At 43.2% G+C, this 24,037-nt stretch overlaps 2 protein-coding genes across 8 annotated transcripts in view; both read left to right on the forward strand.

The window, feature by feature from the left end:
- Positions 1-803: 803 nt before the first annotated feature.
- On the forward strand, positions 804-15,435 carry PPP1R2 (protein phosphatase 1 regulatory inhibitor subunit 2). 6 transcript variants are annotated; one of them, XR_002465987.3, is made up of 7 exons: positions 804-999; positions 5,682-5,789; positions 6,200-6,277; positions 6,580-6,683; positions 7,824-8,032; positions 10,894-10,943; positions 12,228-15,435. XR_002465987.3 is itself a non-coding variant. In XM_021536882.3 (7 exons), exons 1-6 carry the CDS (start codon positions 854-856, stop codon positions 10,896-10,898), a joined length of 621 nt encoding a protein of 206 aa, XP_021392557.1. In that variant the 5' UTR covers positions 804-853; the 3' UTR covers positions 10,899-10,943; positions 12,228-15,435. The 6 variants fall into 6 exon arrangements, 5 of the variants coding, with proteins under 5 accessions (XP_021392557.1, XP_077641804.1, XP_021392556.1 ...); XM_021536882.3 differs by having other exon boundaries at positions 7,824-8,003; XM_077785678.1 differs by lacking the exon at positions 10,894-10,943 and having other exon boundaries at positions 7,824-8,003.
- A 2,079-nt stretch (positions 15,436-17,514) lies between these two features.
- The window catches only part of ACAP2 (ArfGAP with coiled-coil, ankyrin repeat and PH domains 2), a 63,640-nt gene continuing 57,117 nt past the window's right edge, over positions 17,515-24,037 (forward strand). For both annotated transcript variants that reach the window (XM_077785679.1, XM_021536877.2), the window contains exon 1: positions 17,515-17,656. In XM_077785679.1, coding sequence (XP_077641805.1) covers positions 17,604-17,656 — 53 coding nt within the window. In that variant the 5' untranslated portion in view covers positions 17,515-17,603. The remainder of the gene's footprint in view (positions 17,657-24,037) is intronic.

The raw sequence follows: 24,037 nt of genomic DNA on the forward strand, positions 1-24,037 counted from the left end.
GTGTCCGTGTCCCTGCCATGTCTGTGTGTCCCTCTATCCGTGTCCATCTATCCCGGTGTCTGTGTGTCCCTCTATCCCTGTGTCCGTGTCCCTGCTGTGTCCGTGTGTCCATTTATCCCTCTATCCGTGTCCCTGCCATGTCTGTGTGTCCCTCTATCCGTGTCCATCTATCCCGGTGTCCATATGTCCCTCTATCCCTGTGTCCATGTCCCTGCCATGTCCGTGTGTCCATTTATCCCTCTATCCGTGTCCCTGCGTTGTGCGTGTGTCCATCTATCCCTGTGTCCGTGTCCCTGCCATGTCTGTGTGTCCCTCTATCCGTGTCCATCTATCCCGGTGTCTGTGTGTCCCTCTATCCCTGTGTCCGTGTCCCTGCTGTGTCCGTGTGTCCATTTATCCCTCTATCCGTGTCTCTGCCATGTCTGTGTGTCCCTCTATCCCAGTGTCCGTGTGTCCATCTCTCCCTCCGTCCCGGTGTCCGTGTGTCCGTCTCTCGCGCTGTCCCGGTGTCCGTGTGTCCGTGTGTCCATCTCTCCCTCTGTCCCGGTGTCCGTGTGTCCGTCTCTCCCGCTGTCCCGGTGTCCGTGTGTCCATCTCTCCCTCTGTCCCGGTGTCCGTGTGTCCATCTCTCCCTCCGTCCCGGTGTCCGTGTGTCCGTCTCTCCCTCTGTCCCGGTGTCCGTGCCGCGCTCCCCGCGCGCGCAGAGCGCCCCCTGGCGGTCGCGCGGGCGCACGGCAGCAGGGGCGCTGTCGGTCCGCCGGCCGCCAGGGGGCGCAGGCGCGCGGGCGGCGGCGGCGCGGGGCGGGCCCGGCCGGGGCGGCGGCGGCGGCGGAACCGGGAGGGCGGCGCGGCCATGGAGGAGCCGTCGGTACCGGACGCCTCGGCGGCGGGGCGGGGGCCCATCAAGGGCATCCTGAAGAAGAGCGGCAGCAAGGCTTCGTCGGGAGCGGCCGTGGGAGCGCGACAGCCCAGCCAAGCCTGTGACGAGGACGATCACGGGTGAGGCCCCGGTGGTGGTGGTGGGCGGCGGCCGGTCCCCGCAGGGCCCCGCTCCGGCCGCCCCGCTCCTTGGAGGGGCCCGCGGGGCGGGAGCAGCCGGGCGGCGTCTCCAGCTGGGGCTGCTGCTGCGCCCCGTGCCCGGGGGATGCTGCGGGGCGGGGCGGGGTCCGAGCCGTGCCCCCCGTGCGGCGGCGGCCGGAGCTCGGCTCCGCTCGGCGGTGCGGGCCCGGCGGGGGCAGCTCCCGCCGAGCCCGGACCCCGCAGGGAGCGGGGGGATGCCGGGACCCGGCGGGGGCAGCTCCTGCCGAAGCCGGGGCTCCGCAGGGAGCGGGGGGATGCCGGGGCCCGGCGGGGGCAGCTCCTGCCGAGCCCGGAGCCCGCAGGGAGCGGGGGGATGCCGGGGCCCGGCGGGGCAGCTCCTGCCTAGCCCGGACCCCGCTGGGAGCGGGGGGATGCCGGGGCCCGGCGGGGCAGCTCCCGCCGAGCCCGGACCCCGCTGGGAGCGGGGGGATGCCGGGCGTGCACCTGAGCGGAGCCGGGGAGCGCTGCTCGCATGAGGCCGGCGGGAGCTGTCGCCGTGGCTCCTATCGAGGAGTGGCGGTCACCTGCTGAGTGTGGCAGCTCACAAAGGGTTTCACCGATGCTACGAGGCTGGTTCGCAGTTTGGGAAATGCGTTTGATTTATTCTCAGCCTTCTCATAGGTAGCTCATTTCTTGTAATCTAAAGCATGTCTCTGGAGAAGGGACCTCTCCTGGGTTGAAACATAATCAAGATGTATTCTCGGTTGGGCAGGATCCATCTGTAAAAATCTCACGCTTGAGAATGCACACCGCCTTGAGGTTATTTAAATGACATGAAAATCTTGGCCGAGTTAGTCCAGACACGCCAGAAGTGTTCTTCAGCTGGTCATGACCTGTCCTTGATGATTAAGAATCCTACACTTTTCCTGATGCACCCAGCATGTGCTGCCTGCCGTTGTTCTGATTCTCCATAAAGTTATGATGAGCAAGGTTTGACCTGAACTCAGGGTTTACAAATTTGCTTTCGACAGTTTTCTCTTTTTGGTACCTTATTCAGTATTGCAAGGAGAGAAATAAAATAGTCATGCTGGTCAATCTTTTAATTATTATGGTAATACTCCTTTCATCTTTGCCTAGTTAAGTGATGAATGTAGTCTAAAGTCAGCAAGGTAAGAAAGAAGAGCTTTTGGGTTGCAGTGTTGCATGTGTTAGCTGCTCCTGCTTTCCAGAGAAAAAATTCAACTGAATGAATGAGATGGTGTTTTTGAAACAGGCGAGTGTAAGTAGCAATATGTTACACAAATGTGATTTTTTAATTTTCCTTTAGTTCTAATATTATGTAGCTTGATGTGTTTAACACCACACCAGACATAAATTACAATTGACTGTTGGTAGCCTGTGTTTAATTTTCTACAGTTTCTTTTGTATCATCTTGAAAACTGAGTAGAAATTGGACTATGAAGTGATGAAAGTATGGTATATTGGTTGTTGCACACAGTAATTTCCTGGGAAGCAGTGGGCTAGAGTCCAGTTTCTATTTCCTGTTTACCAATGTGAGCCAATAAAGTCAGATTAATTCTGAAATAGCCTTGCAAGTTGAAAGATACTGGCTAAACCTGGCAGGGTGCATTAGAAAATTTCCTGGAAAGATCAGTACAGGGAATATAAAGCTGGTTTCTGTGCAGGTATTATTTTTGGTTGGCAATGTATCAATATATCAGTGTTTTTTCTGATTTCAGCTAAAGAATTTTGGTTTTAGAAGAATGATATAGCACAGTTGTGATTTTCCTTTGAGACTGAAGAGTAGTTAATAAATTCAGGTATCTGTTTTCTTAATTCTTCTGCTTATTTCTAATATTGAAATTGAGGTCTGCAGATCCTTAAGAATATCTGTAGATGAAAGAGCTCATTGTGTCAGCTATCAATCTTTTAAAGCACGATGTTCAGTAGAGCTCTCATGTACTTGCATCATTACTGACCTTGCGCTGCTGTTACTGATGGTAACATTGTTTGGAAAATTTCCTTCATGAAAATATGATAAGAAGGAAGCTTGAGAGATTGGGATACCACTGGAATGCATCCTGAGAGCTGAGATCATGGTTTTATGGCAGATGTGTTCTTGGCATACACACTGAGGTACGCCTGTGAGCGAGTGGATGTGGTATTTTACAAAGCAATTATGGAAGTGTGTGTGCGCACAAGCAGCTGTGTTGGAAGAGGTGAGTCTGCTATGGCAGGAGCAAGGCAGGTGTGAGAGGTGTTCCTTGGCTGTCACTGCTGCTGAAACTTGCTTGTCCACACCACCTGGTGTGATGTCAAATGAAGTTATTGTATATTTTTAAAGATGTGAGAACATACAAATGAACACTTATGAGATTTTTCAAATCTCATTTTCCTAAGGAAGATTAGATTTCCTATTTCTGTATCTGAAGGGGTGTGAGGATGCATTTCCCTGTGATGGTCCTAAGCCATGTCATTAGTGTTGTGCTTTGCAGACATGCCTAAGCATGCAAAATTTGAAACAAACAGGAGAGGTGTGGGTTTTCAGAGCACTTAGTCATTCTTCTGTGAGGGCTTTTTACAGGCAGGGGTGAAATTACATGGTTGTCTCTGCCACTAATGACTTTTTTTTCCCCCCAGGTTGACTTAAGTTGTACTTTGGGAGGTGTTCCACAGCCAAGGCTTTTAGTGTCGGAATCTGAGTTTAAAAAAACAAGTGTGAAAAACAAAGCCACTAAAAACTTGTTCAGTCTTTTATTTATGACTCACTGACTTGCTCAGTGTGGGCTGTCTGATTTCCAGCACAGTGCATGCCAAAGGGATTGTTCCAAGATTGCCAGTATTATTATTAGGTGGAGTTGTGAGCCTGGGCTATAAACCTTGATGTGCTCTGGGCAAGTGAACACAAGGCATGTGAAGGGAATCTCTCCCATCTGTTCTATTTCCTTGTCAGCTGAGCTCTGTCCCTTTACAGCAGCTGTGTACCCTGTGTACCATTGACTAAGTGCTCTGGCTGGTAAAATTCCGCACTGAGCATCTTGTGTTGGTCATGGAGGAACTTCAGGCTGTGTTAAACTGGGTAAACTGGGGATTTTTTTGACTCCTAACCAGACAGTTTTGAATGAATGGCATCCCTAGACCGGAGCTCTTGCTTTGTCATCACAAAGCTCATGACTCCCTGCCCTGCCAGAGCCACGATCTGACTCACGTGTTGTCCGCTTATGCTGCAGTCCTTGTGTTTGCACAAAATGATGAAATGGACCTGAAGCTTCAAACATGAGACCTTGGCACTGGGTACTGTATGCTGAGGGGATTAAGATCATTCAATCTGTATTAATTTCTGGAGTATAAGCCTGTGGCATGTAGGATTCAGCATCAACCCCCAAATCTATTTTTTTTTCTTTTTAGTTCCCCCCCCCCCCACTGTATTATGCAGTGATGCTGTAAATGTAGGATGTAGTTTGTGCTTGGAATTTTGCTTTATCAAGTTTGTTTTACAGATGTTATTCTAAGAGCACTGGTGTTATTGAGATTTAATATATCTTTCAGATCTGTTATTGGAGCAGTCTGTGTTTAAACAAGAGCAGTTAAATTGAAGTCTCCCAGCTAACTGCCCCTTCCCACCCCCCAAAAAAACCCCAACAACCACCCCAAACCAAATAAAAAGCCCCACGAAACCCACAAAGTCCTTTAATGTTTGCTTCCTTAACTAATAATTTACAACAAGAATATATTAATTAGTCAAATTTTTGTATTATTCTGAAATTAAATTTATTGGCTTAATCTAAGGGAAAGACCACCTTATATGAAATTTGCAGTAACCTTTTTAGAGAAAATATGGAACATAGTGGTTTGTGTTGATTAAATATTTTTGTGGCTTTTAGATCAGGGGAGGAATGGCTCTTTCTCTGGCCTCAAGGCAATTGCTTTTCTTGTGGCTTATATATTTTGTCAGTGAGCAGTCAGTGTGGGTGAGCTTTAGTTTCTTCAAATATACATAAAATGGTACATTTTTCTGGTTGACTAAGAAAATTCTAGATAACATAGCATCACTGGTGCCTGTCTGTTTAAGATGTGAAACTCCCTCGGCTTAATTATAGCAGTGACTCACTTGGCTTATTATTCCAATTTTGGATGTCAAAAGCAGTATTAATAATCACCTTGTTCTATGCTACTGATTTCACTGCAGGAGGGGATATGTTGGTTGCTATTGTTTAAGCAACAGTTTTGCTAATAATTATTCCAGCTCCTTCAGCAGAGATGAACTGAAAAGCATTGGATTCTGGTGAAGTCTTGTGGGTTGTAATAAGGGGAAGAATTCTCTTTTTACAAGTTAACTGTAAAATCAAATAGTTCACAAGATAATCATTGAACAAGACCAGGAGTCTCTGAATTATATTAATATGTTTATAGATAATTGACTTTGTTTAGCTATTGTGACTTGTTAGGGAAATTTAAGTTGCACTGAAAATTTGTTATGACTTCAGTATGCACAGAGCAGTATTTAATAATTGTACTTTGAACATGTCTGTGTCATAAGGATATTTTTTGTGCTTAGTGTGTAGTAAAGATCAGATGATGTTTTAAAAATTCCTTCTCTGGTAAAGCAGAGGTAATTGTTTTAGAAAATAAGAAAATTTTATTTTCTTTTCTTATTTCAGTAAAAAATCACAGAAGTGGGATGAAATGAACATCATAGCTACATACCACCCTCCAGGCAAAGATTATGGCTTGATGAAAATTGATGAGCCAAGTACTCCTTACCACAGGTATGCTTGCTTAAGTGTTGGTCTGTGTGCTGCCAGGTGGAATTGTGGGTTTAGAGCAAAGTTTACTTTGTGGGTGATGTAGTATTACTGTGCAGGCCTGCTGGGTGTGTGCAACATACTCAGATCTACAAAGCTTCTAAATAAGGAGAACAGTCAGAAAGGACAAAGTGTGAAGGACAAGGTTTAGAAGGTTTGCTCTAGCAGGCTTTAGCCTTTGAATGGAGTAAGTAAGTCTGACTTCTATTGATTTTATTTTTTTCAGTACTAGAATATAATGTCATATCAATATTTAAAGTTGATTTGGAAAGCTTTTAAAGCATTAAAGGAGTCTTCTAATTGAGTGTTGTAAGGTTTTGGCTGTTTTCTTGAGCAAACTACTAAAAGCAGCTACTTTTTGTTTGTCCTTCAAGCATGGTAGGAGAAGATGATGAGGATGCAGTGAGTGATTCAGAATATGAGCCCTTAAAAGCAGATGTATTGAGTAAAAAGTAAGTATTGTAATTATAAAAACTGACTAAATGTGAAGAAAATCTGCTCTTTCCTGCGGTAGATGCTCTTTATGGAAAGCTGTTGCTGGTTTCTCTAGAAGCTGCATTTTTGCTATTGTCAAATGCAGTGTTTTTCAGTGTTTGATAGTGCTGCTTGTAATTCAGACTTGCACATTATTACTACATACAAATATGGCAAAAATAATGAACAAAACTGTTTGTATGAGTATTCTGAAATGTCATGTATTTTAAATAGTGAAAAACTTGCTGTTTCAGCATTTTGTATTGCATGATTTATGTAGACTGGCAGCTGCAGCTGAAGGTAGAGGACCCAAGGTTATAGCAAGGCAAGAAGAAAGCAGTGAGGAGGAGGACGAGGATGAAGAATTAACACCTGAAGAACGGGGTATGCAAAGTTATTTTCTTTCTTTTGTTTAGACTCTTTTCCTACAAATAGTCTCAGGTTTTCTGTTAGAAATATTTGTGAAGAAGAAATGCTTTCAGAAAAATGTTATTATTTTAAAAAAGAGATAAATAGTGTTTGAACAAATACACTGCTTTTTTCTAGTCAGAATGTTTGGTTTGAGATCTACATATAAACAGGAATTTGCTGTTGTTGGCTGCCTCCCTGTATACAAGATTAAAGTATGGGAATTCCTGCTAAGACACCTCAAATAAGTTCTGGTTTGGGGTTGAAGGAATAGTTCTTCATCTGTACATATTTCAGGTAGACTTAATTCAATGAGTACAACAAATAAAATGCTGCTAATTGCTTGCAAATGATGCTTCTGTTATTCTCAGTGCAACTGGTAGATGAATGCAATAGGAAGACTACAGTTATTCTGAAGCAAATAGCATCTTTAACAGCAATGTTCTTTCATGTTGACTTGGACTAGAACGTTTTGAGGGAACAGTGAAACAACAATACTTCTAAGGTTTCAGGCTTGTATTATCTAGCTGGTGCTTCTCAAATTTCCTGGCCTTAACTTTGAGTGTGAAACCATGCTATACTACAGGAAGGAAATGAACAAAGCGTTGGGGCTGGCAGTAACCAAAATTTACTTGAATTATAATGCATTACTGCTGGATATGCTAATGTTTAATATATGGAGCAGAGCTGGCTTCAGGCCATGGGGAAAGTGGAAAATATTTTCTTCTACATGTGGTAAATATATCTCTCATAACTGACCTTTGGTGGCTAGCCAGGAGTCAAGCCACACATCTGCAAAAGTTCATCTTCTATCCCAGCAGTATGTCTCAATTTGTCCTTGAGTTTACTTAGAAACAAGGCTTGTGAAACTTTGGAGTTTTGTGTACTTTTACCAGATGCTTCTTGTGGTTCAGACTTACTCTTAGTTGCAAACAGGTTCTTAGAAAAGTGCTTCTGAGATTCCAATTACTATCCTTTCTGTAAGTCAGACTCATTTTAAAAGAACACTCCACTGCTTGAAGACAATAATTTTTATTCATTGAGTTCGTCTTCAAAGAAGATACATTGATTTTTTTTAAGGGAAGGATCAACTATTTCCATTTTTTTTGCCCACAGAGAAAAAGAAACAGTTTGAAATGAAGAGAAAAATGCACTATAATGAAGGAAGAAACATCAAACTGGCAAGGCAGCTCATTGCAAAAGAACTACATGGTGAAGAAGAGGAAGATGATGAGGATGAAGAGATGCGTGATGCTGCAGATGTAGAAACAATGAGTACAGAACCTACCGAACATGGTGAGCTACTGATGAATTAAAAAGCACCTGTAAGTACTGGTGGCCTTCTGAGCTGTTGGGAAGTGAATATACTCAAGTGTAAGATGACTAGAAGGAGTACAGTATGTATGTAACACTCAATGAGTACTGTTGCACTCTGTCTTGATAGGTAGACTTATAACATGGAACAAAAACTCAGTGTTGATAAACAGCATGTAGGCTTTTGTTTGTTGTGGCATAACAGAAAAACAAACATTTCTGCTTCTTACCATTTCCCCAAAATAGCTGACTTTGGGTAATGAAGTTGCCAGCATCCTTTTTAAAGGAAGAACTGTCTTGTAGTGAACACTTTAATGGCCACATGGGAGAGCCTGGCTTTTTGTTGTGGGTCATTCATTTCCCATTCTGCTCCAAATCCATACTGTAGCCAGCAATGGGAGATTACCATCAATGTTTCCTCCCTGTTGAGAGAACTGTATTTATCTTGCTGAGGAAAAACACTGTAATGTAAAACTGCTGCTAGGTCTTCAATACAGACTTGTCCTTGAGCAGAAATGTTCATTGCTATAGTATGAGATAAGACTCTGGGATAACTTTGCTTTTAGTGCAGCTACTGGAAGAAAGTCTGGGATGTTTAAGTGGGAGCTGTTGCTGTCTCTTCATAGGAAACTCCTAAAACTATAGAGGCTGACACCTTCTCTTTCATCTTTAAACTTCTTTCTGGGTGAAAAGTCTTAGACTTCTGTGATGGTATTCTGGTGAATAATTACAGTTCACTCCCCACCTCTTTATGTAACAGCACTTTGAATAAATTTTTGACATAAACAAACCACGCATCTGTTGCTCATGAGACTGGTGGCAGTGAAGTCTGTAAGCCTTGTTCATCTGTGGTTGGCAAAGCTATGAGATATTAGCATGGTCTGCAGACTTGGGAAGATGCTGCATGGGTTTAACTTGGTTCACATCTGCTTTTCACAACAATGTGAACTAGGAACTCATCTAAAATTCATTTAAATCCCACTCAATAAAAAGGTGATTTGCAAAGTTGTGTGTTTAAGTTCTGTGGATTGCACCTTTTCGTCCTGTTATTTACTACAGGAGGACTAATTCCTTCACAATTGCTCTGAAAGGGTCACTTGGTACGTGTCTGAGACCCATTACTGGACTGACTTTATCCAGTAACTGAACATAGGCCTTATAATGGCTATTTACTAGAACTTCACTCTCCAGGGGAAAGGAGGGCTGCAGTAGCCAACCGTATGAGCCTTCTGCATAGCCTGAAGCTGCCAGCTCTCTGCACTCTGCTGTAAAACAGAGGCAACCTCGCTCCCCAGCTGCATTCGCCAGTGGAAAGAAGGCAGACCTTTGCAGCATTTTTCCATCTCTATTGTTGAAGTCCATTCCACCTTCCTCATAACCAGCTTCAGAGCCACAACTGGTAATTATCAATTTTAGACTGCTCATGGCTAATAGATTCCATAAGTGTAACTTGTCTGCCAGTGTAGCAACCTGTCAACTAACTGGTTCACCTCCACACCATAGCATATAGAAATGCTTTCCATTAAGCTGATGTAGTTCTCAGTTCTTCACTTTTCTATCATTCTGCTTAAACCTTCATGTTCTGTTATCTCCCAATCTCTGTATCAGCTATCACAGCCTTTAATCCCTGTCCTTGATCAGTTCTTCTGAGGTTAAGCACTGGTCTCACTTTTGTAGCAGGTGGTGAATTGAATGCCCTCAGATGGATAATGAGACAGGGTTGGGCAAAGGATGATGAGATACAAAAAAAAAAAAAATGTTAATAAACCAGTCTTCTGTCCTGCCCACATTTTAAGAAATTCCTACATTGAGATGAGAAATGTTCAGCACGCATCTATGTTAATGTCAAAATTTTTCTGAAATAACTTTTTTGAGATTACATTATTTATTGCTCTCTCATCTGTATTCTGAGGAAACAGAAAATCTCCTTATTCATAAGTGTTAATTGGAGCTACAGAAGGTTTCTCAAATAGATGGCTTTAACACTTGCTACTTGGGGTTTTTGGCCATTGTATTTTTGGTCATGGTGTGCTTTTGGTTACATTAAGCACTTGAGTATTTAAAAATTAGGCTGTTTCCTTCATGGAAGGAAATCAAAATCCTATTAATATGTTCCTGAGACCAGTATATGGAAAGATTATTCACCTGGATAACTTTCAAAGAGCTCTCTGACTTGAAACTGTATTTTAAAGTACTTTTGTCTAGAGTAGTAAAGGGAGGGTTTCCTTACTCTTGTACTGGATGATACAGGAGTTGATTTTTTGCAATGGCTTGTTTTGGCATCAAACTGACTAACAGCCCTGATGCTTGCTTTTAACTTCAATGAAAATGTCCTGGGTTTTTTGCATGTATTCTAGCTATATTTTTATAAATTCTTCCATTTGACTTGAGTTCTTGGGTAGTTGTGGAGATCATGACATGATGTGGCTGCCACTCAGCTATTATGCCAGTCAGTCTATGTGAGTGAGAGGTGCCATGCAATGTTCTTTTATTCCAATGGAGTAACATGACTTCTGTAGTATTGATGATTGTTGCAGGTAAAGATGTGACATAAGAGACATTTCTTAGTGGCCTGTTGTGACTCTGGGGTTCCACTGGCTCCTGGGTTGTTTTTCAGCCAATTTGAGAATGTCTTCTCACTTGGAATTTTTTCTATCCATGAAGATCCTTTAAAGATTCTATGCTTCTCTTACCTGATACTTCTTTCTACTCCCTAATTCAGTCTGCTTTGTATTTGAGTAAAACTAACAGTACACTTCTAATCTCTACAGTCTGCTTTCAAAGAAGGGGCTAAAGACTTAGGGCAGGTTGAAGGAGGCTCCTGTCAGATACCACCAGGTCCACTAATGCAAGTTGCACTTCTTGGTTACAGACTGAGATTTCTTGCTGATAAAATGAAGATGGCCAGTCCAGTCAGTGATGGTGAGAACTCTGTATATTTTTGCTCCTCTTTCTGTTGTGACTACCAGTTGTTTTAAATGGATGGATCATTCCTTTCTTGCCTCAAGTAGCCATGTTGTATGGATTCCAGCAGCCAAGCTTTTTTGTGGAAAAGAAAGTATAAGTTGTAGACTGCATATGGCAGGGGGGTTGGAGCTGGGTGTCCTGTAAGATTCCTTCTAACCCAAACCATTCTATGATTCTACATTTGCTTGCTTCAGCATTTCACCTTCTCTGGGTACTTGCTATTTATGACTCCATGAATAACATAAATAGACTTTGCTAGCAGAAGTGACCTTTGTTTCTCTCCATAAAAACTTTCCCTTTAGAAATTCTCTTTGAAATCACTGAAGGAAATATTCCTGATGTAGGTAAATTTAAGCATGGTGATTTCAGTGCAGACCCGTCTTCTGCTACACAAAAGTATCAGCCAGAGGGTGTTGCCTATAGCAGCTCAATTGACAGGAAGTAAGACTATTGTTCTCTTCCTCTGGTTCATTTAGCTGCATTGCTCTGCTAACCCTGCTCAGATGGCACCCAGTAGCTGAGCTGTCACTGACTGGGTGTGCCCTTTGGCCTTTGGTAGATACAGAATGTATTGTGTTTTCTTAAACAGAGCAAGCATCACCCTAAAGATGAAATAAGTGAGAAGGCTGGGAGCACACAGCAATCAGCTCTGCTGGTTAACTGAGTTGTTTGCTTGTTAAACTGCATGTTACCAAATCTAACTCATGCCCATGCCTAACTGACATTTTAAAAAGAATATTGTCCTTTAAATGAGGTATTCTTTGATCAGCACTGAGGAGGAGTTTCCTCTGATTTATTGCAGTGCTTTTGCTCAAAAGCATGAGTTAACAACTTCCTGAAAACACATTACTGTACTCCTTCATAAGCTTGGGGTTCTTTTATTTCAAGTGCCTCATCTGGAACTGAAATTTGGCCTGAGAAGTACTGTGCTTGCTGGTGTTTCAGGAACCTCGTGCATTAGTTCTAAACACCTGAGTTAAATCCTCCCACTTCCGGGGAAATGAGCACGCAGTGCTTGGTGTGCTCAACAGTGGTGTTGCCCATCATTTAGGGCATGAGAGTCTAATAAGTGTTTTAGACATTTCTGCACTCTGTAACTAAAAGCTTATACATTGCTAAGATGGGTTGGCAAACATCTTTGGAGAAGCAAAGATGGTTTCAGGAGGATAGTTGTGTGTGTTGTGAAAATATTGAACAGGTGTGAAGAATTATCTGTTTTTTGTAATTTTTCTTATGCAGCACATGTTACTCGTGACCAGCTGGAAAGTGGAGCACACAGCATAGAAGAAATCTGTCCAGAACTGTAACTGCTTGTCAAAGACACAAATATAAACATCGCTTCATGATTTTTGCAATTAAGGCTCTTAAATGTTAAGAAGCATATCCGTTACAATGTTGTATTGCCAAGAATGTTAATTTTAGATTTGTCCATTAGGCAGAAAACACTGTCTAATCGATTTATTCTTGTGCCTAGTATTTCATGGAGAATACTGCTTCATAATTTGTTCAACCAGAATGGCATTCCCTGTATGTATAGCACTGATTATCTTGCGTGATGTACTGTTACTCTTGCTTTGAAACACTCACTATCTTTCGGTTTTACACTATTTATTTGAGAGTGTTCTAGATGTAGTGTCTCATATGGAAAGTTTTGGGATTCAAGAGCCAAACGGTACAGCGAATATCAGATTGACATGTAAGCTATTTATCAGATGTGTTAAGCAGTTTAAAAAGGGATTATTCAAGTCCTACAACTTTTTTTTTTTTTTGTAAAGTATTGACCTGTTAATCTAGATTTCAGTATGTTTTTGCCTGCACCTTCCCAGTGTTTAGAACAAGAGCTGTGCTATTTCTTAAGAGCGGTGTTTGGAATTGGTTGTTAGTTTCTGACTAAAGCAGTACTAACATCTGGTTGAGGGAGTGTTTTTACACTGGAAGCAGCTAACTTGAACTTTGCATTTAACTGTCATAACCTCTTCCATCAGGACTGGTTGTTTTGTGGAGCTCTCTCTGGCTTATTGTGAGGCCGTGCAAGTTCCTTACAGCTTTTCTCTTAAATCACAACCACTGTTACTCTTCTGGCTCTTGTTTCAAATGTTTGGTTCTTTCCAGTTGCATGAACAGTGTTTGTGCTGTTAGCACCTGAGGAAAAACACCCAGCCATGAGTGTATAAATCAGGACTGAAGATGTGCTGAGCCTAGGCTCTGGCTGTTCTTTATTAAAGATAACTGCTGTTGATCTACTCTTTTGGGGTTGGCAACGTCCACACTGAAAACCATTGGTCTAAATCTTCCTGTGTCATTGCAACTTACAGCAACTGCTTTTGTAAAATGAAGGCTTTTTTGAAGCGAGAAGGGAAACTGCCTAATTCAAATACTTGTTTACAGTGTGGTTGTATAGCTGTAAAGAGGGATTCTGCACCTCCAAATTGCTGTAAAAACTTCCCACTGGGTGGAATTTGACTGGTGAATGTTCCAGTATTCAGAGTAGTTCCTGGGTTTTATTATACAAACGAAGTACACACTTAAGCTTCAGCTTGATTATGAAATACAGTGTATATCTTAATTTTGATCTGAATTTGATATGTTGCAAAAATCCATATAATTATATGGATCAATTTTAAAATGTCTTTTTCTCCACTGTATATGTGAAGTTTGAATAAAGGAATGAAAGTTATTTTACAGTTACATACATTCTCAAGTGTGAGCTTTCCTGGAGTCCCAGAGAAATTGAGAGTGAATAAGGCAATAGGATGCTGTCATTTGAAAGATTTTTACAGGAATGATTAATTAGACTGGACGCATTGCCAAAGATACCTGTGAATTATGCTGTGTTTTGTAGGGTGCCTTTCCCAACTATCTCCTCTCCTTAGTAGGGTGGTCAGTTTTGGGTTAGTTAATCTTCTAAGGTCCTGAATTGAGATTAATAGGGTCTTTTCACAAAAAAGAGCTGAACTCTTGATTCTGGCCAGTGTGGTGATGCTACTTTTTCAACATGCTGAGTGCTATTACTTCTTGTATCAAATGTGGTCACTTCCATGGAGTAAACAGTGGCAAAGGGTAAGCATTTAGATACTTTGACTCATCAAGTCACATACTGCAGCTTTCAATTTGGCTCCTAAGAATAGGATTTCAAAACTTTGTTTGTACCTTTTATAAACCAGCTTGCAGTGTTCAGAGTGTTGGCCTGTGTGCACTGAGCTGTATTTCAGACTGAGCAGCTGCTGGCCTGGCCTGCCCCAGCTGGGCACTGAAATTCTGAAATTAAGGTAGAATCCAGCAGCAGCAGCTCTTACCCGAGCTAATGTCCTGCCCTCCTTAACCCCCCCACTTTCTTGTGTCCAAGGCCATTTGGTGCTCAGCAGGGCTCCTTTGTATCTTACAAGGTCTAGAAAGCATTTTCTTTAACAAACAAACTTCTCTAACTTCCAATAAAGACCTTTCCTGTAATGGCTTCCACAAATCTAGATGAAATGAGTATGCAGCTTTGAGGGAGGTACACAAATGCATGAAGACGGTTTTAAATTAACCACATAATGTATACTAGGTTCCTTCATCACTCAGGTGATTTTGAGCTGCTTGGGTGATCTCCTTTTTCTGTGCCTCCAAGCACCTAAATTCCGAGTTTGATGCTATTTTGAAACTTGATTTAGTTTGGGGTTTTTTTAAAGGCTTTGTTCTCTTCATTTTCCTCAGTGCTCGCAGAAATTCTGTTCACAGTGCTTCTTTGTCTTCCTCAGCAGAAGTGCAAGCCAATGTCCCTACCACTGCTTCTAAGTGAAAGGCTGGTTTACTTTGCTTACACCTTGATGCATTTTAAAAACTAAATCATGCAAGTTTTACTTTGCAGTAGCTCCAGAAGTTCCATACAGCTTTTTTTACAAAGGGATATCTGATTTCCCTCTGCTTGAGAAATATCAGGAGTTCCCTGTTGAATGGGGACAAGAGAAGAAATGTGCTTTCTCTTTTTACATTTGATGAGGACTTAGCTAGCTTGCATATGGTAAATACTCGTGTACAATACAGAGTGGTGTAAAGAGGAAACAAACACAGTACTTACTTATGTGGACAGTGAGCTCCACAGTACCATAATTGTGAATTTTCTTGCAAAGGTTTAAGTCCTCAAGCTGCATCCTGTTTAGAGAAGGCATTTTCAATATGCTTCCAGTAGGAAGATCACTTACAAATAAGAGCCTTAACTCATGTGTATAGATTTTTTTTTTTCTGTCTATAGCTTCTTTCCCACCAACTTGTATAATTCATGGAAACTGCAGATACTTTTTCCACAGCTAACCTCTCTCATGTGAAATTTGTATATCTTACCAGAACTCTTTGTTTCTGTAACATGCTTTTTTGTGGTACTATGATGCCACCTCACAAATGTAATTATTGTTTGAAACTGGTGTTAAGTGTCACAACATAAATAAAACAATTGTTTTCATTACTACCTTATGACACTAATACTAATCTAATGTTTGGCTTCTTGGAGCTCTTCAGAAGAAACTGGCAGCTAACATTTGCAGGTATGTTCATAGATAAATTCTTAAACCAATATTGTAATTTCCTTATGGCTCTCATTTATAGTAACTTTGATGTAAATTTGTTTGTTCACACAGATTTGCTGGCTTGCCTAGGCCTGAGGGTAGATCTGGTAACCTAAGTCAGGAACTTAAGACAGCAGTACCTCAGAAAAGGCTGCATTTTTCAAGGTGTTTTTGTGTGTTGTAGGATTTAACCACAACTGATCTGTCTCTTCACGGTCAACACTGAGTCATCACTCACTAGCATGGAGTAATGGAAAATGACTAACAGCAGCTACTTCTTAGGAAGTAAAACTCTTCCTCAAAACAGAGCTGGGCTCTTTTCAATTGCATTCTTCAGTTGAAAAGTGGATTTCACAACATAAATGCAGCTTCAATTACACAAATATTAACATGCTGCTTTTCCTGAGTAGGTGTGACTTGGATGCCTAATCAAAATAGTGGTAGTTTGGCTAGTTTTGGTGAGGGACAGCTCACAAAAATATACAGTTACATCCATGTAACTTGTAGTTTGGTTCTGACATTTCATGAGTCTTGTAAAAAAAACCCTGACATTCTAAATTACAACTGACTGAACTAAGTGTCCCTCACTAAAGGTACAGCAGGCATCCAGCCTCTTGGAACCCCTCCTTCCACGTTGACTGTTTCTCATTGTAGCATTGAAAGGAAGCGGGGGAGAGAGAATGGGAAGAATATGAAAAAACAAAAGAGCTAAAACAAGAGGTGAAACTTAGTGGAGATGCTGGCATGAGGGAGGGTATGAAAGCTGTAGGGGGTTTGTGGGCTCGCTGGAAGCAGGTATGGCCTCGCTGGAAGCAGGTATGGCAGCTCGTCAGACTCTGGGAGGAGGCAAGAGTGAACATCATCTACTTCGGTCAGCTTCTCAGCACCATCCCTGTGACTGCTTCATCTTTGACAAGTTAACTTGGATAGCAACTTTTGCTACTCTGTTGCTCCTTTTTGAAGAGGAGTGGGGATGGCTGGTGCTCCTGTCTGTCTGTTTTACACCTGGGAACATTAAGCACACCTAACTGGTTAAGAGATCTTTTTCTCTCTTCTCTTAAACGATCAGAAATCTACAACGTTCTGCTGTCCTTCACTGCAACCTGGAGACTGCAACGTGGTCCTGTTCACTCTGTATCACTCCACTTCAAAATACGATCCGCTCTAGCTCGGAGTATTCTCGGACAAAGGTTCCATAAGAAACCCAAGCATGCACGCTTGATATTCCTTGACAGGAAAACCTGCGGTTTGCGTTTCTCCTTCAGAGACTCCTTTGAGTCTCCCCCCCAGTTATTTCCTCTGTGTAGAAGTGAATCACGCCGGAGAGCGAACTGAGCAGGAGCGTTGCTCCCGCCGCTGGCCCCCCAGCAGGGCCGTACCGCCCCGCCGGCCCTGCCCCGCGCCGGCGCTGCGCGGAGCCCGGCTGACCGAGGCCGCTCTCGACCCGGTGCAGCAGCTCCGGGGCCCGCCCGGGCCTTCCCGCGCGTCTCACCCCCGAGGGAGCGATTCCCCCGTTTAATGAAGAGCTGTAATTAAAAAAAAACAAGCAGGCCCGGCCCCCCCCAGGCAGCGTCAGGCGGCGAACGCCGGGCCGGGCTGTGGCGGGGCATCCACGGCCATGGAGCTGCCGCTTGGCGCGGCCGCCTGCCCATTGGCGGCCCGAGCTGTCGCTCTGAGCACGCCGGGGCGGGAGCAATCGCTGCGCTGCCGGCGGTTGGCTGCATCTTCCGAGCGGCCACGCTCATTGGGCGCTCTGCCTACTGAGCCCGCCCCTCTGGCGTTGTGATTGGCCGGCGCGCCCCCCGCTCTCGCAGGAGGTCCCTGCTGGCTGCCCGGGCCGTCAGTCGCGCCCGGGCGGGGCGGGCCCCGGGCGCTGCGGCCACCGCCCCCGCCCCGAGCACCGCCCCTGCCCCCAGCACCGCCCCTGCCCCGAGCACCGCCCCTGCCCCGAGCACCGCCCCTGCCCCGAGCACCGCCCCCGCCCCGCCCCGTCCGCCGGCCCTGGCCCGGTCTCGCCTCGCCACCACCGCCAGCAGCCGCAGCAGCGGAGGCAGCGGCGCGCCCCGCCACCATGAAGGTGACCGTGGACTTCGAGGAGTGCCTGAAGGACTCGCCGCGCTTCAGGTGCCGCCGAGAAGGGGCCGGGCCGAGGTCGTGCCGGGGGACAGGAAGCGGGGCCGGCTGTGTGCGGGGCGGGCCGGGCTGTGGGGCGCTGGGGCTGACAGGTGCTGGCGAGCTGTGGGCAGCCGGCCTTGAGCGGAGGGGCGGGCAGGGGCTGTGTGGGTCCTGCCGGGCCTGGGGGCTCTGGGGGGAAGGGAGGCAGCGTGTGCGGTGCTGGGGCCGGGCGGGCGGGTGCGGGCTCCGGGCGGGGGCAGCGCTGGGCAGCGCTGGGCAGTGAGCGCCGCGGGGTCACGCCTTGGAGGAGATGGGGTGAGTGGTGGCGGGCGGCTGGTGCGGGCAGTGCTTGCCAGCCGAGGCAATGTCAGCTGAGACTCAGGCTCGGAGGGTGAACTCTTCGGTGGTCCGTCTTCCGTTCTTCAGAGTTGTGCTCACATTTCACTTCCCAGTGTCTCCTGCCTACGTTCTGTTGTGTGTCCGTATTCGGTGTGGCCACTGTTGGGGTGCCAGTAGCAAACAAGCTCAGTATCGTCTTACTTCCTGTTGTCAGAGCAAGGCACGCACTCCTTTGTTTTTCCCCAGTCGAGTGACCGGTTGTCTATCATTGCTGTAGGGTTATTTCTGCTTATGTCAGGCAACATTCCCCTGTCTTTCCTTACGTTTTTACCCATTCTATATATGTATTTTACACCGTTGTATCTAATCAACGTAATTGTGCCTCCCTGTGGGATGTGTGGCTGGTCTGTGCCTACATTCACCCAGTTTCTGTGCCTGCCATTACCCTGCTAGACGATGGAGATGCAAACATCTCCGTGATGTGATGTGATGTGGCACTGCTGTGCCACTCCTGTCCCATGCCAAGCTCATATCTCAAGTGCCTGTGGCTCTGTGGTGAGCTCTGGATGTTGAGGAAAATAGTACTGCTCTTTCTCTACTCTCTGGCTGTATGTTCACGCCTCCTCTTTTGTATCAGCTTTAGCAATCCTGTGGTATCTGGGATGTAGAGGAAGTTGGAGAAGGAAGGTTGGTTGAATGGCTTACCCTTGGCAGAAGTTGGAGTTCCTGTTCTTCCCTCCTTTGCTTCTGCCTCTGCTGCTAGTTTGTCACTGGCTGCTTCTCCCACGGGTTTTTTGGTGACTGTGACGTGTGTTGTTGGATCCTTTAGTGTCTGGGTGCCCTGGCGGAAGAGACTGGATGGTTCTCTGCCATCCAGGTTAGTGAGTTCTGTCAGCATCTCAGTGGGTGTGAAACCTAAAGCTTATGGGGAGTAGAGAGAAGAAACTTCACTGCCAGAAGCAAAGCTAGGGGAAGGCAGTGGAGAGCAAGACCTCCCTCAGGGCTGCAGGCAACTTTTACATTGGCTTAGGTCTTTCACAAAACTATGTCCTGAGCTGGACATGCTTGCTAGTGTATATACATTCTGAGACAACTGAATTTAGTGTTGGTTCATCCCATTTGGTGACAATGCAGTTGTAGATTGGCATAATTTAATCAGAAAACTGTACCAGTAGTTGCATTATTTTAATTACTCATACCTGCTAAAGTACTAAAGACACTCAAGCAAACAAGAAGTTGTGACTAAAATTTGTGAGCAGAAGTGTGCTGCTGTTTTTCCAAGGTAAGTCGTACTAGTTCATTTGAATTCATTTTGTATCATCTTCTTTTGCCTCTCTTGATTCCTTTCCTTCAAGGAAAAGAAACTGGAGAAAACACTTTGTTAGGGTCTTCTTGTACCTCATGGTCTTTTTCCCAGTCTGATACTACTATCTTTAAATGAATTGCAGAAAACCTTATGGCATAATCACTTGATGCCAGTAAACCTTTAACTGTTAGGAAATGGGTAAAATTGCAAGGCAGAATTCCTGTAGTATTTCTGAAAAGGTTCATATCTTTCATTATTAGTCATCAATACTTGTTATAATTTTGGTTATTCTTAATGTTCATATAAATTACCCAACCCAAACAGTAGAAACCTTCTGAATGAAGGTTACTGCAGTGGTTTTACTGAGGGATGATAGAGGCACTAATGTAGAGCAAGGTTGTGACAAAGTCCTATGTTCTTCCAGGGGGGAGTGTGGACATAAAGCAGCTTCTTGCTCTGTGTTCCTTGTAGCAAAGCTGAGCTGCAGCTTTCTCCTGACCTTGCTGAGCAGGAGGGTGTAGCCTCTGTCCTTCCTGTCAGTATACCTGTCAGAGCTCTTAAATACAACTGTTGGGAGGTATGTAATGAATAGAAATGTCACAGGCTACTTTCTTATGGTTGTGGTGATAACTGGGAGGACATGGGTAAATCAGAGTTCCTGAGTCACTGAATCCCTGTTTTCATGGGGACCTATTTAAATCTTTCAAAACACGCTACTACAGGCAGCTTCAGCCACATGGCTTTTATTCTTGCTTATCTGTTTCTGATGAAGTTCATATTGATATTTCTTGGTTTTGAGATTTAATTGGACCCCAAATCACAGCACCTAAGATCTGTTTCCTTGCTTAAAGTGCTTGTGAAAGGATGGTGGATTGTAGCTGTTGAGGTGCTGATATGTGATTAGATAATAATGACTATAAAGGTTCACATCAGAAGTATGATGAGTTATTTCATAGCAAGGCATACTGTTTTTTTTTTTCACCCTCTACCAGATGATAAAGAAGTCTCTGAATTAGAAAACCTGAAGCAATAATGGCTTATTGCATCACTAGATTTGTAAACTTTCAACATGCCAAATCAGTTTGTAGTTGGAAACTTGATGTTCAGAAACTGATTTTTAAGGTAGTGGGAAAGGCTGTGAGTTCAGGCACACTTTTGCAAATGTGTAGTCATGTGTTTTTCCTAAACTTGCTTTGAAAATATACTTGCTGAAATCACATGCTTTTCTGTCATGATCCCTTCTCCTAAAACATGGCCAAAGCAAGGATCTAGCGAGGAAATGTGTTTGCAGTTTGTGTCAATGACTTCCCATCAAATGAAGAAGTTGGCTGAGGAGGGGCCTTGGAGCAGCCCTTGAACAATAAGAACTGAGCTGTGCTGGCAAGTTCTGTGTACATAATCATACATTCCTGCAGTAGTTTTTAAATATGCAAATAGCATTGTGAAATAATTCTTTCTCCTTTAAGCAATGAGAATTTAATGGAACAGGCTTCTTCATTGCTGTTTCATTTTCAGTTTTTCTTCTACCTATGGAATGTTTTTTCTCAATGAGATATCACTGTAGCAACCACATGAATCATTGGAACTAAATTACTAGAAAGGAGAAGCAATTTTAAGTGACGTGGAAATACAGCTGCTATAAGTAGCAGTTAACAATTTTGATAAACAACAAATAATAGAAAAAGCAAAATTCAATTGCTTGTAATCTGTGCAATTGTAGAACTCTCTTCCAGAACATTCAGGCTGATCCAGTCTGTAAAAATGCTTTAATAAATGGCTGTGTTTTTGAGATAATTTCTTTGTCCTTATCTGTCACTGTTGCCTATGTTTAAATTTTTTTGCATTTAAATTTCTATTCATTTCCTGAGACGCCAGCTGCAGAACAGATGATGGGTGAATGAGGTAGATCAAAACATAAATGAAACTGTTGTCAATTACCATTCTTAGTAAAAGTATTTTTGGGTAGTTTCTGGGTATAACTGAGGTTATAGTGTATTCCATTCTAAGGGACTCATGTGAGGAGTCTTCCATTTTGCCTGAGCTAAAGCACTGCTCTGGTGGCTGGCCTGTGTGTGAGGCTGGCTTGTCACCCGAGTTCCCTGCTATGTGCTGGTTGGCTTCTCCTGTGGTTTTGGCCCTGCTCTGTGTGGGGCCAGCTGAGGTGTACCTCATGGTGTACCTGGGGATGCAGGTTGAACAGGACACTTGTGCCAATTTCTGGCTCTCTAGAGTTATTATGGTTTTCTTTCTTTCTTCTTTTGCACTGTTTCACCAAAGATTTGTCACTAAGAATCTGTTTCCCAAATAATAGTAAATGTTTTGTCACTTAAACTATGAGTAACATAAGAAAGTGATTTATTTAACCTATTTGGAGTATGTTGTGTTCAGTAGTCAGACAAATTATCAAAGGTGCCTAACCCATATGCTTTGGTCTGCGTATGACCTTCTGTAGAAAATGCAGAAGTAGGAACATGGGAAGAGTTGTCCCTTCAGTGCTGAGTTCCAGTGGGAAGGGTGCTGGAGGGCAGCTGCTTCCTAACCTCTGCGAGTGGCAACAAACCCTCGTGTTCAGCCTGGGTTTATAGCTCAGCCCACCTGCGTGGATGTGGCTCCACGGAAATCACTGAGGCTGCTCCTGGGGCTGAACTCAGCCACATGGCCAGTGTGGAGAGGAATGAGACCAAGAACTCTGCATACAAAATCTATTTTGCTCAGACTTACCTAGCTGTTTTAGAACAAATTTCCAAAGAAATGTTTGGTCTGGGCTTTCTGCCCTTGGTGTTTGGGACTGAAAAGCAAGTTTGTAGCGTATTTGGCAAGAGAGGATGGAAAGAATTGCAGAAGAATAGGAAAAAAGATACAATAAGTCAAAAGAAAAAGCTGCCAAGCATTTCCTTGTGAGTTTGCACTTCGCATATTTCATACTTATGTGGTTGTTAACATTTATAATTTCCTGTATGAGACTCTAGAAGTGCACTTCTTGTAGCTGAAGTGACGTGGAGGACAGTCTCGGTGGGGTGTCAGTAAGTTACACGTGTACAACATCCCTGTTTATGCTGTTGAGAGTCTGGTGGAGTTAAATTCAGTTAAACTGATTCTAGGTTTCTAATTCTGCACTTTTGTGGAGATTGCAGTGACTGTCTTGTTCTACTCAGACTATAGTCAATGGATTTATTTTTAAATCTGTAACTATGTCTTTCAAATGTACATTAAGAAAATGATTGACCTTAAGAAAGGGGGATGTATTTGAGCATAGTGTGCAATGTTAGAGCATTTTTTTTTGAGGGAAATAATTCAAGAATGAAAAAGGTTCATTAAAGATCACTCTCAAATACATCTCTGAAAAATCTCTCACACTGAAATATCTGAAAAAACTTAGTAGTAAATTGTTAATAATCCTTCTCAATGGTGATTAGAGAAATGTCCTGAAATCAGGATGTCTTCATTTGGTTAGTGCACTTACATTTTTATAATAAAATGTATTTTTGTTATTTATAATAAAGAACAAAAAATTGGCTGGCACAGTTATGCATAACAAAGGATAGGGTTATTAATGCTGAATATTTTTCTTTATTGTTTAATTATGATTTATATTAGCAAGAGCAAACTATAAAATCTTTAAAAATCTTAACTGTATCTCAAATTGCTAATAGGAACTTAACATTTTAACTTCCTCAGTTTTGGTCTTTTTACATTTTTATAAGGAAATATTTAAAAAAACCCCAACTGTGAGAAGAGACCTTACAGTGAAAGTAGTGACAAAATCTGCACATTACCATGACATTGCTGTAGCAAAGCAGCAGGATGGCTGCTGAAGAACTGATGTTAATTAAGCCTGTACAACTGATCTTTAATGAGTACTTGCAGAATTAGAGGACAGCTTATTTATGTGTGTGTGCAATGGAACTGTAATTATACAAGTCCTTATGGCCTTTCAATTTTTAAATATAGATTTGAAGTGGTTTGGTTCTTTAGCCTGGAGTGTCTCCTTTATGTTGGCTAAGCACGTCTCATGTAATTGCATTAAGAAACCAAAGTTATGGAGATGGTAGTTTTATATTTTTTGGGAGGGGAGGAATAGTAATGTTAAAATCTCTGGAAAAGAAGATCAGTCAATAGAATATTCATTGGGAAGGTGGCAACTATAAAATAGAAATCTCTGTCTTGGGTTAGATGGACTTTTTGGTGGCTCTGTTTTTTCACTGTACATATCTGTGAAACTGTTGGCCTCTGAATAGCAAAGGTGCTGATTTCAGCAATGTTTGCAGCGTCCTGTGATCTTTTTTGAGGCTTAGCTTCTTGACAACCTTGTACTCAGAACCACATTATTTAGTCAGCATTTTTCCAGTTCTTACTTTGTGCAGTGAACAATATGGCTTGAATTATTGCTAACTTTTAGTAGAGTAAATAGTTCTAAAAATTTCCCAAAGCAAGCTTTGTTCTTATAACCTGTTTTGTGAGAAAAAAGGAAAGGAAAACATCTAATTTCCATTGGCAACAGAAATTACAGTTTGCAGACAAGAACTCTTTGTCTTAATCTTGATGCAGACCTTGCTGCCTGAATTTGTTTACTATCTCAAGGTGATACAAATGCAGAAATATCATGTTTACATAGGCAGGAAATAGAAGAATAAATTCCGAGTAATTCAGGGTTTGGGTGTTGGTTTTTTTTTTTTTTTTGCCTCTCATTTGTACATGCAGAATTCATTTTATGAACATGTGTAGAAGTTTAAACTGTGAAAATG

Source organism: Lonchura striata, chromosome 10 (assembly GCF_046129695.1).
Source record: "Lonchura striata isolate bLonStr1 chromosome 10, bLonStr1.mat, whole genome shotgun sequence".
Taxonomy (NCBI): domain Eukaryota; kingdom Metazoa; phylum Chordata; class Aves; order Passeriformes; family Estrildidae; genus Lonchura; species Lonchura striata.